The sequence below is a fragment of the Daktulosphaira vitifoliae genome, unplaced genomic scaffold, assembly GCF_025091365.1.
Source record: "Daktulosphaira vitifoliae isolate Bord-2020 unplaced genomic scaffold, ASM2509136v1 Scaffold_4, whole genome shotgun sequence".
Lineage (NCBI taxonomy): Eukaryota > Metazoa > Arthropoda > Insecta > Hemiptera > Phylloxeridae > Daktulosphaira > Daktulosphaira vitifoliae.
Window position 1 is genome coordinate 35,027,831 of NW_026099575.1, and position 13,971 is coordinate 35,041,801.

The 13,971-nt window shown below is 25.3% G+C and overlaps 2 protein-coding genes and 1 long non-coding RNA gene across 3 annotated transcripts in view; 1 reads left to right on the forward strand and 2 right to left on the reverse strand.

The window, feature by feature from the left end:
• The window catches only part of LOC126903677 (uncharacterized), a 5,668-nt gene extending 2,539 nt beyond the window's left edge, over positions 1-3,129 (forward strand). The window contains exons 3-5 of the long non-coding RNA XR_007703569.1: positions 50-164; positions 330-434; positions 2,987-3,129. This is a non-coding gene — a long non-coding RNA (uncharacterized LOC126903677). The remainder of the gene's footprint in view (positions 1-49; positions 165-329; positions 435-2,986) is intronic.
• Positions 445-952, reverse strand: LOC126903676 (outer dense fiber protein 3-B-like). The gene has a single exon (XM_050682047.1). The coding sequence runs from the start codon at positions 931-933 to the stop codon at positions 577-579; it is 357 nt and encodes a 118-aa protein (XP_050538004.1). The 5' UTR covers positions 934-952; the 3' UTR covers positions 445-576.
• On the reverse strand, positions 1,034-8,601 carry LOC126903675 (ubiquitin carboxyl-terminal hydrolase 5). Its single transcript, XM_050682046.1, has 16 exons — positions 8,583-8,601; positions 8,263-8,386; positions 7,563-7,688; positions 7,132-7,323; positions 6,960-7,066; positions 6,702-6,892; positions 4,875-5,020; positions 3,839-4,032; positions 3,675-3,746; positions 3,402-3,603; positions 3,136-3,338; positions 2,747-2,866; positions 2,503-2,684; positions 2,094-2,297; positions 1,749-1,946; positions 1,034-1,677 (listed from the first exon to the last, which is right to left on the reverse strand). The coding sequence occupies exons 2-16, from the start codon at positions 8,365-8,367 to the stop codon at positions 1,499-1,501; spliced, it is 2,421 nt and encodes an 806-aa protein (XP_050538003.1). The 5' UTR covers positions 8,368-8,386; positions 8,583-8,601; the 3' UTR covers positions 1,034-1,498.
• Between the last annotated feature and the right edge of the window lie 5,370 nt (positions 8,602-13,971).

Here is a 13,971-nt window from a genome sequence, read left to right on the forward strand (position 1 = left end):
TTATAGTTTAAAAAAATTACGATGATATTTAAAAATTTAATATCGTTAGGTGTATTATTCCCATAAGGGGACCTTATCAGCTGCTGTAAAATAAGGAGTAGCCGGTTCAGTTGTACGTTTGCCAAGGGAGTACTTAGGAGCGTTATTATACTGTACAAGTGTGGGTAAGTAAGCATTTGGTGCTGGTGTACCGGTTTTTTTAATCCTGAATTGTGAAATTGGTGTACCAACCATGACCACTCTTGGATTCTGCTTTTTGTAACGTTCTAGTCCAACGGCTGAGTATTTTGCGGGTCCTGGCGAAATGTTAATTCCATTTTTGCTTTTAGAATCATTGGACCGACCAAGAATTGAATATTGCGGTACTGATGGCATATTGGCAGCTCGTTTACCAATGGTTCCAGAAATTGTATACGCGTTAGGTGCTGGCGTAGGTAACAATTTTTTCCGAGATTCTCTTTTAAATCTAATTAATTGATAACAAGATAAATTTTCTAATTTTAATATTTAATATCAAGAAACTAACATTGAAAATAACGTGTAGTAATACTAAGATAATCAAGTACAAACCATTTATTATGATATTAAAAATTTTGTTGTCACTAACCCTAAGGTAAATGCCGGCTTTGCTGGCACTGAAGGTGGGATATTATAAGAAGCAGGACTTGGTGTAGGTATATTTCGTTTTGGTTCTTTGATTCGAGATACCAAAAATGCAGCTGGTGTGGCTATACATCCATATCGAGTAACATTACTCAAATCATATTTGGGCCCAGGCACTAGCTGACTGCGATATGTTGCACTGTTTGATTGTATACGTTGGCCTAATGAAAAAGCAGGGGCACGTGGCAACCTTACATCAGTTTTCTCATATCCTATAGTTGTTGGACAGCTATATTTTGGCCCAGGAGTACAATACTGTTTTTTCAGCATGATTTAAATTTTTTTTAATATTCCAAAAGGAATGAAAACAAAAAATCCTAAATATTTAGCAAAAATTGATGATTTTGAGATAAAAAAATAATACAGTAACTAAGCAACATAAGATTTTTTATTGTTTTGTAAAGTATATTCTTAAAATTGTTAATTTTTATTTGAATTAATACATTAATATAATTGTTTTTAAAAACAATGTAGCTGAATGCTAAAAAAAATGCTCAACGTAGCTTATAGTGTTGTTCAAAGATTAAAGCTACACCATGAGCGTACAATACAGGAACAGTGGATCTTTAAATATGTATTCAAATTTTATATAAATTCTTTATGTTGCCCCTAGTACATCATATTTTTTTATAATAGGTAAAAATTATTTATTACACAAAATAACAAAATAATCAAAAATATTTATCACTTATTTTATATGCATGAACACAATTTGTATTTATACATTAAAAAGATAATTAAATATATAAATTACAAGGTAAATTTTATAAAAATTATAGCAATATAATTATTTAAGATGTAAAAATAAAATTTATAGACTTCTCTAAAATTATTCTTAACAATTAATTCTTTCATAAATATATAAATAACCCAAATCAAGAGGAGGATTTTGAGATACTGCTACTTTTTCATCGTTAAATATCACCCAGCGACCTTCTTTTTTAATATGACAAACATAATGTCCAACCATTGATGAACTACCCATGTGAGAAATGATGGCTATAAGCTTGTAAGCTGCAATAAATAACAAATACCAGTAAATATAATAAGTGAAATACTATCAATCATCTTAAATATTTCCTTACATCCTGAGCCATCTCTATACGTTGATGATGAACTAGCAGGAACTTCAGTATTGTTGATATCTTCTGGTCCGTGGCTCATAATCCAGTCTAGAGCACGATCTAGATTATTATCAGTGGCTTTTAATGCTGAAATCACATGATTTCGTTCGAATCCCATTGACATTATCATCGTTGCAGCTTCTTCATTTGGAATAAATCCTAAAAAAAAGTCTTTTTTGAAATAGAATTCTAAGTAAAAATAGTTTTGTTCTGCGGATATATAAACTCTTAAAAGACAAATTATATTATTGGAATAATTTTTTCTAAAATGTATCAATTTAATGGGTCTTAAACTAATTCACAAACCACTAGATTTTGTTTCTGTTCCGGGTGGTATGAAAACATCTGCAAAATCAGAATCTGTAATGTGCTCCATAAGCCAGTTAGATGCTTCATTCAAGCTTTGATTTTTTGTAAAAAATACAGCACGTTTGCATGCTTCTGGTGGAAAACCCATTTGCGTTAATTCAGATAATATATTTTGATCAAATACAAATGGTGGTGGTGCATCTGAAAATTTTCAATGAAAAAATTATAATTTTATTTAATGAAATTTTGTAATAAAAATTTATAGATATTTAAAAATTGTAATTTATGAGATACTAATAATAAATGATAGTAAATATTCATACATTTATTTTCACTATAATAATTTGATCGCATAGCAAATAGAAAATATGCTGCTGATTTATATTACAATTAAGTACATATTTACCAGTAATTTCGGGTAGTAAATTTTCTCCTTCTTGTGGACCATTTCCTCTTAACTGGCTAATATCTAAAATATCTGGCATTTCAACAGCAACATCTAATTTAATAGGAACCCAATCTTCACGAAGAGTAAATTTTTTCAAATGTATCATTAAATAATCCGGAAAAGTAGCAAGTCTAGTAGTTCTATTTACAGACGATATATATTTCAAAATCAGTGTAATTATAAGTGATAAATAAAATTATACTTTTGAGCTATAGTTCTTTGATTTAATGCGGCATTAAAGAATTGTTCTATAATTTCAGTTTGAATAAAAGATTCTAGACATGAAGCTATATTAATTCTAGGTCGAATTATTTCATCTACACTGAAAATATAACCATAAAAATAAATTTTAATTGATTTAAAACAAATAAGAAAACAATTTATTTATTTAAGTTTAAAATTCTTTTTAAAAACTAATGCTAGTGCCTGGGAATTCTTTCAGAGACCAATTCAACAAGTACCTAAATACTGAAGCACAATGCAATATCAACTGAGCTAAGTAGGCTACCAAATTAGAATTTGTGTTTAAAATTATATCAATCATTTTTTTTTTTAATAAGAACGATTTGAAATATTTAATATATTAATTACTTTTTGTTATCACTTTCAGCAAGTTTTTTTTGATAGGCAGCTACTTCGTTCTTATTAATAACTGCATCAAGAGAAATAGACAAAGGTAAACAATATTCTGGACGATAAGTATATTTAACATGGCCAGTGGAAGAACATTGATAGCGATCTTCAATGTTGAACTTGAAACATTCAGCAGGATTTTCAGATCGCTGACAATGACGCTAAAAATAAATGTACATTTATAATTAATGTCAGTAAATGAGCTATAAAATAAATAAAAATACCTCGATTATTGATATTAAATACAAAAAGAATTCTTGAGCATCTTGTTGTTTTTTGGTAGCAAATTCTGAATGACCTTTTCCAATCAATGTTTTAAAAGTATTGGGTCTTATTCCATGATGCCAGTATTTTTTTTTACCTTCAATAACTTCAGGTGGAGGCATTGAATATTTTCCAGAACATAAGCCATGAGCCATTTTCGCCCTGTAGATTATTTATTTTGAACAAATAAACATTTAAAATATTTCATTACATAATTAACTTTGAATACCAACATTTGAATGTCAAAATTTTCAACAGGGTTATTTTGACACAAGTCCAATGTATTTTTTAATCCTAGATAGTATCTATAAATAAATTTGATTTAGAATATTTATAGTTTTTAATAAGACTCAAAATACTATTAGTATTTTGCTAATATACTTAATTTTAATCTTACTTATTAGTGAAATCAGGTATTGAGAATAAAACTTGCATAATACTATTCATATAACAAGAATTGCCCAAATTATGAATACCAGTATACCCAGGACCAAATATTGGTTTTAAATCACTGCCACTCTCTTGCATAGTTGCCCATTCACCAAATTTTTTATTGAGATCTAACTCTAATTCAACCATAGATTTCTCTGTCTAAATTAAGAAAATTATTTTTAATTAATTTTTTATTTGGCCAATAAAACTATTTTTTTATAATGAAGTAAAATTTAAGATGGTAAAAATAAATCATTTTAAAATATAGTAATAATTGAATATACAAACAAAAAATTGGCTATTATGATAAATAAATATATAATTTATCTTTGAAACTTATTCTTTATGTAAATTCAATATATATTTCTTTCAAAATTATAAAATTTAAAAACTAAAATTAAAAAAGGAAATTACTGACTTTGCCAAACAACACTTCAAACAATATTTTCCTCAAAATGAGATTAAAAGTTGTAATAAATAAATATTTTTATTTTTACACTTATTTTTTTAATTTTAAGTTATAAAGAATGATTCTAAAAAATAATATTGAGTTCCATAAATCAAGAATTAATATATAATTATATATAGCTAAAAGAGATCAAAAATTGTTACTCTAATATTGTACTTATTTTGCAAGTAATCGAGTGGTTTATGATAAACAGATGATTCTGTATACAAAATTAAAAATTCCCAAAAGAATTTTCTTAATATAATTATTATTTTAAAAGAAACCAATTGGCTAATAATAAAAGTAGTATTTCGTAAATTGTTTTCAATTGGCAATGACATTTTATATTATGTTTTATATCATCATAATACTATTGTCATCATGTATAATTTATGGTGTATAAATTTCATAATTAAAAAAAATACCTTATTATATTAAATATTAAAAATAACTTTTTTTCAGTATAATTATGGCTATTTATCAATCTTGCTATATATATCATGACATATATTTTATAATGTACATTTGTATAAATATGTAACACTCTAATTACCTTTTCTAAAGTAGAAATATTGATACCAAAATGAGATAAATGTTTTATAAGATTTGGATTTTCCACCATATCATCTTCTGGATAACTATACACATCTCCTTTACCATCTTTTGTAATAGTACCAAGCTTAACAGCGAGTGGATATTCTATTAAATAAAATTATAAATATAATTTTTGTATATACAGGGTGATTTTTTTATCATAACCCACTCAATTACTTACAGAATAATAATAATTAAAAAATTTTTTTTTATTATTATCTTTAGTTACACATTATTCTTGAATAATTAACTATGTAATACTTTTTAAGTTCATCCCTTATGCCTGGTAAGGGTGTCAACTTTGTTTTTTTAAATGGTAACACATATTTTTAATTTAATAAAATGTTTGAGTTTTTAATTCAATAATAAATGGCATTTGAATTTTTAATAAAACTTAATTTGTTTATTAGATATAAACATTTAAAGTTTCAAATTTTTGAGTTAATATATAGGTATAATACACAAGGGATTACAAATACAGGTAGCTAATTGGTTTTTTATGACATCGATATTAGCAGGTACACAGCATTGTTATTATCAATGATAGTAAGGTACATTGTTGTGAGTTTATAAATACACTAACTGACAATACAAAAAGTATATCTATTGATAGTCATAATTGATAATAAACAATCCGTGACTGTGATAGCAATATCATAAAAAACCAATTAGCTACCTGTATTTGTAATCCCTTGTGTATTATACCTATATATTAACTCAAAAATTTGAAACTTTAAATGTTTATATCTAATAAACAAATTAAGTTTTATTAAAAATTCAAATGCCATTTATTATTGAATTAAAAACTCAAACATTTTATTAAATTAAAAATATGTGTTACCATTTAAAAAAACAAAGTTGACACCCTTACCAGGCATAAGGGATGAACTTAAAAAGTATTACATAGTTAATAATTCAAGAATAATGTGTAACTAAAGATAATAAAAAAAAAAATGTTTAAATTTTTATTATTCTGTAAGTAAATGAGTGGGTTATGATAAAAAAATCACCCTGTATATATCATAATTGTCTATTAGGGTAAGCGATTCAAAAAATTGTTAAAATTCGATTTTGTCACCTTTTTAAATTGTTCTACTACATAGACAAATGAGTTATGCAAATTTTCATGTAAAAAATTTAACATGTGCCAAAAGACCTCTAATGTGAGTAAAATTTTTGTTTAAAAAAAAAGCTATATTTTTCTTAAAATGTTTTTTATATTTAACTTACAGTTACGGTTGTTAATCCAATAATAGAAAATGGTTTTTGGATCTCAAAAATATGTAATTTATATAGATTGAACAGCCAAAAGTTAATATAAAATGTTGAATATATTATATGGTTTTTTATTTATAACTTTTTACTATCGAAATTATTAAAATATGTATAGTTTAACTAAAACTTCTTATAGTTTTTAGATGCTTGATTTTCAAAGTGTCCATGTAGTATATGAGCTGAAATTTCACAAATTTCAAAGATAGTGCCCGAACATTAAAGGCATTACCTATGGACAAGCTCTTATGATACTTCTACATTATGAGTAATTTTTTATTTTTTCTATTTATGAATCAATTTTTCAATCAATTATGCGTATAAAATAAATATTTTTATAAAACTAAGTATGATTCATATGTTGAGAAGTGTAGATATCAAACTAATTCTCAGAAAAATTGGGAATATTTATACAAGAACAAAAATATTAACATATTAATACAAAATGTCATGACTAAAATGATAGTATTCATATATCTTCAAGATTATTAAAATTTGGAAATTTAACACATACTAGTTTTTTCATAATGAAGATTTGCATGTCCATTTCCACCAGAGCCATCAAAAAATTTGCGTCCACAATAAATTGAACCATCAGTTAAATTAAGCCATAGATTATTATTTTTATCACAATTTTCATATTCACATTTCCATCCGCTTGGAGCAATTTTTTTCCCATTATTTAATTGTTCTATATTAGCATGTCTAAATTACACCACATAATTATAATTTAATTATGAGGTTGATTAAAACAAGAAATTAATTATTATACTTTGTTGTCTGCCTGATTTCACCATCCCATGTAGTTGACATATTCTCTAATTCGGCCAAATAATTTGCTGATTTTGCTTCAATTATACCTTTCACTGAATCAATAACCTAAAAGTTACAGTTATCAAATGATGGAATATAAATACATGTATATTTAATAAACTAATTGTTACTTTTTGTGGTAACTCGCTAGTCTCAAATGGTATGGAGTCAAATGATGGTAATACTACAATTGAGTATTTTTCTACTGTTTTATACTTTTTATTTTCTGCGTCTGGATCAAACCCACCATCTACTCCAATTGCTAATCTTGTAATTTTTCGTTCAGTTGGAGCATCTCCTACCTGAGTCATTTTGGTTTCAACCTAACAATATAGTATACACTAACTACAGCTACTACAATAACCATATGATAAAATTTTATTTTTTTAAATTTATTTATTAAATAACTATTTAAATTTGATAAGAAAATATAAAATAAATAACAAAGAAATATAACTTTCAAAAAATTTAACTTTATTTATTTGGGTGACCTATGAAATTGTAGTAATAATATTGAGCAAAATTAAAAAGAAAAAAAAGTTTTATGAAAATATTAATTTACCTCAATTTTATCTCGAAGCATATGAAGGAAAACTGAACATCCAGATTTTTTGTAGTATTGTTCAACATAGTCTCGACCAAGTCCCACAAACGTTTTTAAACAAATATAAAGTCCAGTCTCAAAATCCTGAAAAAATAGTAATAATATATATTACTACTACTTAGATTAAAATAGTGCCAAATTAATCAATATAATAAGATATTGATTAATTTGGCACTATTAACATGTAATAAATAAACATGCCAGAATCAGAAGTCCAAGGGGTAAATAAAGGTAAGTTAATTTTTTGGAGGAAAACCACAATAATATTATTTAAGTTCATAAAAATCTAATTTAATGATGAATTTAATATTTATTATTGAAATAAAGTTAAAAATAACATAAAATTTAAATATAAAATTCACATTAAATATTTAAGCAACATTTTAAAATTAAAAATATAATCGTATGAATAAAATACTGCCGATGAAGAAAAATGTTGGGAAAATTTGTTTTTAAGAGGCAATCCCCTTTGGTTTGTCCTTGTAAATAAAATGTTTTTTTATCAATTCACATATTTTGAACAGAATTTAAATTAATACATTATTAAAATTGAATAAATAAAGTCTAAAATATTTACAGAGGAAAATATATTAAAATTACATAATTTCATTAGTGCACATAAAACAGTCTAGAAAATAATTAGTTAAACAAATCATACTGGAGAATCATATGAGTAAAGACATTCATCTTTATACACACGATCGTTATCCTTCGGAACACGGGCATCGTAATTTTCTAGTATTGATTTTGTAGTACTATCCATATTTAATGTTGGAGAATCGCTAAAAATTTGAAATAATTTAAATTTGTAATAAATAAAAATATAGTATTTTATTTCTCTTATAACTTTATTTATTTGTTAATATTCGAATATAGTAGTAAGATTACAATTCATGTAATAAATATCACTAAGAATATCAAAAATCTTTATTTCCATTAAATCACACAAAATATCAAAAATTGCAATACAATACTTACGAAAATGACAACCGGAATTTTCTTAATTGTAAATATAACCTATAAGATTATAGTTTTCTTATCAATATAGAATGAAAATAGGATCACGACAATAAGCGAACCGACAAAAAGCCTCCAAGCAAAAACGAATTAATTATTTTGTATTATGCCGCATCGCCGGCCATTAATATTTAAGGGCCCTTGTTACCCCTTAAATTTAAGATACTCTTTGAAGAACTTCTAATATATGAGGTTATTTGTTATTTATTTATTGTGTTTTCGTTACTTATTGATGTACAGTTAACCGTCATCCTCCAGGTGACCCATTCCCGCTTCAATAATAGCGATTTAAACAGACTTAAGGTAAAACGGTATTCTAGTGCGGTGCACAGCTAGCCGTCCAACAGTCTAGTTGCCTCGTATAAAACAATAACTAAATGTATGATTTGCAAGTTATTACATTTTTATATGTAAAATGAAATTTTACATTAACGTCTTAACTTATGTTTGAACGAAATAAACTTAACCTTTGTATTTATTGGATTATCATACATTTATTGAACCCACTGTATATGAAATATTGGGTTTATAAATGTCAATCATTCTGTATGAAAGGAATGAATATGTAACAGAAATTACGGGAGTAGTGTCGATCGTGAATAAGATGAATGAAAATAGGCTTAGATGGATTAATCATGTTGTATGGAGAAATCGAAAAATGTAAGAACAGTATTGAAAATGAACATTGAAAACGAGAGGAAAACCGAAAGAAAGGTAAAATTTGGAGTTATAAAAGGACTACTGGTGTATATACAGATGACTAAAATATAGTATTAAGTGGAGGTTTATGGTCCTCGTTGTAAGAATAAAGGTGAGAGAGAAAAAGAAGATTCTGTATATGTGTAGCACCTAATAAACAAAAAATATGTGTAAAAGAGGTCGTTTTCTACATATCAGTATTTTTATAGCTTCGATGCGAAGCTGATAAGGTATTAATTTTATTATGATGTGTTTTTTTGTGTGTCTATGAACGCTCAATCTCAGCTCTCGCTAGACCAATTTTGATGAACAATACGTCAAAAGATCACAAATTGTATCTAGCCGAAGACATTACCCTCAAAAATTGAAAAAATTCCCTCATTTCCCGTAAACGGGGGGAATTTACCAAAAATTACAAATTTATAAATTGCTAATTTTCAACATTTTTTTCAATTTTTTTTACTTATAACTGTCATAACTTTTTTAAAAATGACCGAATCAATACAATTTTTTTTTTTAATTCATGATGTCTTTACCTATCATTTGGTATATATTTTTTATAAATCTGACTCTTTACCAGCCCACAGGAAGATTTTAAAAATGGTAACTTTTTCAACTTAACTTTTCAAAATGTTCCGGAAAGACTGACACTTTTATATGTACCTTAAATTAAAGTTTATGTAATATACTTTAATATGAAAAAATTAATTTGACCTCTGGACTTCATGGTGAAGATGACTATCGTATGCAAAAATATGCCATTTTTGTGAAAAAATTCTTCATACAGTTTTTAATATTATGTTGTTATAACTTTTTAAAAAAAGAATGAATCAATTTTATATTTAATGATAAAGAACTTATATATACCTCTTTCATTCGACATACTTTTTTTTTTAAATCGGACCATTTCATTTATACAGAGGGTTCAAACCTTTAAAAATGCATATAGAAAGTAGAACTTTTCAACCTAACTTTTGAAAATGTTCCGGAAATACTGACACTTTTATATATACCTTAAATTAAAGCATATGTAATATACTTAAATTTGAAAAAAAAATTTGACCTCTGGACTTGTCTTCGTGGTGAAAACGGACATCAAAGTTAAAGAAAAACGTACGATTTACGTGAAAAAATTCTCGATTTTATATTATTAAATTTATATTGCTATAACTTTTGGAAAAATGTATGGATCAATATTATTATTTATTTATAATAAATTTTTATATACCCTTTCATCTGACACTTTTTTTGTAAATCCGGATCATACCACTTTATACGAGGGGGGTCAAAACTTTAAACATGCGTATTGAAACTGGGACATATTCAATTTAATTTTTAAAATGTTCCAGAAATACTAACACTTTTATGTATATCTTAAAATAAACCTTATGTAATATACTTTAATTTGAAAAAAAAAATTTGACATCTGGATTTGTCTTCATGGTCAAAATGACTACTGTATTCAAAAATATGCTATTCTTGTGTTAAAATTCTGGGTTTTGTATTTTACTTTATTTAAAAATACCTGACAAGGGGAGTACACAGATTTTCATAAATATTATATAAATAAAATTGATATAGCATAGAAAGTTAATTTAACTATTGAAAATGTTATTGAAATACTGATACTTTAATATATATCTTAAATTAAAGCTTATATAATATACTTTATTATGGATATAAATCAAATTTGAACTTTATTTTGTGTTCATGGTGAAAATGGCTACCGTATTCAAAAATATGCTATTTTTGTGTTAAAATTCTTGATTTTGTAATTTATTTTATTTTAAAATACCTTACAAAAGTTTTTGAGTTAGAAAAATTTTTTTTAACTCATTTGATTTTTGTCTCATTTAGATTCAATAACTTTAATGAATATCAAGGACTCCATCACTATTGTATTTCCTTTTTTGAAGAAATTTATTATTCATATTAAAATTATTTTACTATATGATTTTTCTTTAGGGCTCTCATTTATTTTTTCAGCGCTCACTTGATCAACTTTTTTTAACGATAGATCAAATTATCATAACTATTATCTAGTTAAAAATGATTTTTTTAGTTAAAGTATATTATTAAAATTAATTAAGTTCTGGATATTTCAATTGTAGAATCTTTTTAAACCCTAAAAGTTACTTAGAAATGATAAATATGATTTCTATTTAAGTGATCTATTACAATAAGAATGTAAAAAAAATATTGAGCTTTTCTGATAAATTTACAGTTAATAGTAATTATAAAATTTCCTGACTGTATATTAATCTTAACAATAACATTTTTTTAATTCTCATAAAATTATCTATTTAATAATGTAAATTTCAAACTTGATGTTGAACTAAAAGTTATTGTAACTTTTTTTACTATTAACTTTCACAAAAATCAACTTTAAAGAATTAAAAAAACGATAAATATGTCATTTTCATTATTTTTAACACATTAAAAATCAAAATCTGTAATAATTTATAAAGAAATATTTTTTTGTTTTAATTATTATTTTTTATGTAAATACTCATTATTTATCAATTTATTGATATTATTATTAATAATGTTATTAATTTATTAACTTTTTTTTTTATTATAAACTTTCAAAAAATCAACTTTGGGAAACCAAAAAAATAGGTTAAAAATAATATTTTGCACTGATTATTTTAACACACTAAATATTTTAACATAGTAACTACTATCATAACATATGAAACTAAAAAGTGTAAAATAAATATAGTTAAAAAAAACACGTTTTTAAAGAACATCGAACTAAAAAGTTAAAAGTCAAGCTTAAAACAATAATGAACGAAAAATACTAGTATTATTGTGATAAATGCGTGGGCGCTTTGTGCCATATTTTTCGTATATTTAGCGCCCGACCCTATTTTTCACAATAATACTAGTATGTTTCGTTCATTTTCAAGTTATTAATCATTTTAAATGCATAAATATAAAAAATAAAAAATTCATTATTTTCAAATAAAAGACTACGAAATGTCCTTGTTTATTTTTGTTAGTGACGTTTATGAAAGAGCAATAAACAAATTTTAGCTTCGATGCGAATCTGAGAAGGTATTGGTTTTACTATGATGTGTTTTTTTTTTTTATTTTTTTTTGTGTCTGTTACCGCTTTTTCTCAGCTCTCATNTGTGTCTGTTACCACTTTTTCTCAGCTCTCACCGAACGGATTTCTTTCAACGATACGTCAAAAGATCACAAATCGTATCTAGTCGAAGACATTACCCTTCAAAATTGAAATAATTTCCCTCGTTCCCCGTAAATGTGGGAAACCTCCAAAAAAATTACAAATTTAAAAATCGTTAATTATCGAAAATTTTTCAATTTTTTTTACTAAAAACTGCCGTAACTTTTTCAAAAATAAACATATGAATATAATTTTTTTTTTATAGATGCTTGATGTCTTTTCCTATCATTTGGTATATTTTTTTTGTAAATCTGATCCTTTTTCTGCCCACAGGGGGGGATTTAAAATGACAACTTTTTTACAAAAAATTAACTTTTTCAACTTAACTTTTGAAAATGTTCCGGAAGGTCTGACACTTTTATATATATCTTAAATTAAAGCTAATGTAATATACTTTATCATGAAAAAAAAAAAATTGACCCCTGGACTTGTCTTCATGGTGAAAATGTCTACTGAATTCAATTTTTGTGTGAAAATTCTCGATTTTATAATTTATATTTTTTANTGTCTACTGAATTCAATTTTTGTGTGAAAATTCTCGATTTTATAATTTACATTTTTTATTTTATAATGCTATAACTTATTGAAAAGTGTATGGATCAACACAATTTTTTTATGAGAAATAATATTTTTTAATAATCCCTTTTTCATTCGACATACTTTATCTTAATCAAGATATTAATAAGGAACTAGCAGATCATGTAGCTTTTGGAATAATACACCAATTTTTTTAAAATTAAACACAATCTAAAGATTTGCATCGAAGCGTTTATTTTAATCAATGTCAGATATCATTATACTTGATCCAACTATACCACGGCACCACTGTGCCGCGACACCCCTGTGCTGGGTTTTTCTTTATACATTATTTAAGTAATGTTTTAATTGGAATTTTGTTTAAATTAGCAAAATAATCATGGTTGTATTTAAAATTTTGCCATGGGGTGGCTTCATAAGTTTTGACCTTTTTAAATAATTAATATTTTAATAATTTTATGAAAATATGACAAAAAATTTTTTTGTTTGTATCAATGTTAGAGCATCATTAGAAAAAAATTCTTTACTTAACACTGACCAGGTTTCTTATATTAAATTAAAATTATAGGTATACTATATGTATTATAATTATTAAGCTAGAAGTTAAAATTCGTTAAGACATATTTTAGCTTATTGTCTTAATAAGAATGCAGTATAAGCTAATGAGTAAAAAACTGATAGGACAATTAAGGTGGTCGGCACTTTTTAAAAACTTTGTATGTCCGTCGAAGATAAGAGGCATACTCAAGATTTATTTTCCATTCCTGTGGTATGGAGATTTTAAATCCTCCAAAAATTCAGTTTATCTTTTTAGATAGTATTTTTTTTAGAAACTTACACATATTGTAATATAATAATAAGAATTCTTACTAACGAATAATTGACCGGCTATATAATTGATAACGTACATTATGTTATCAATTA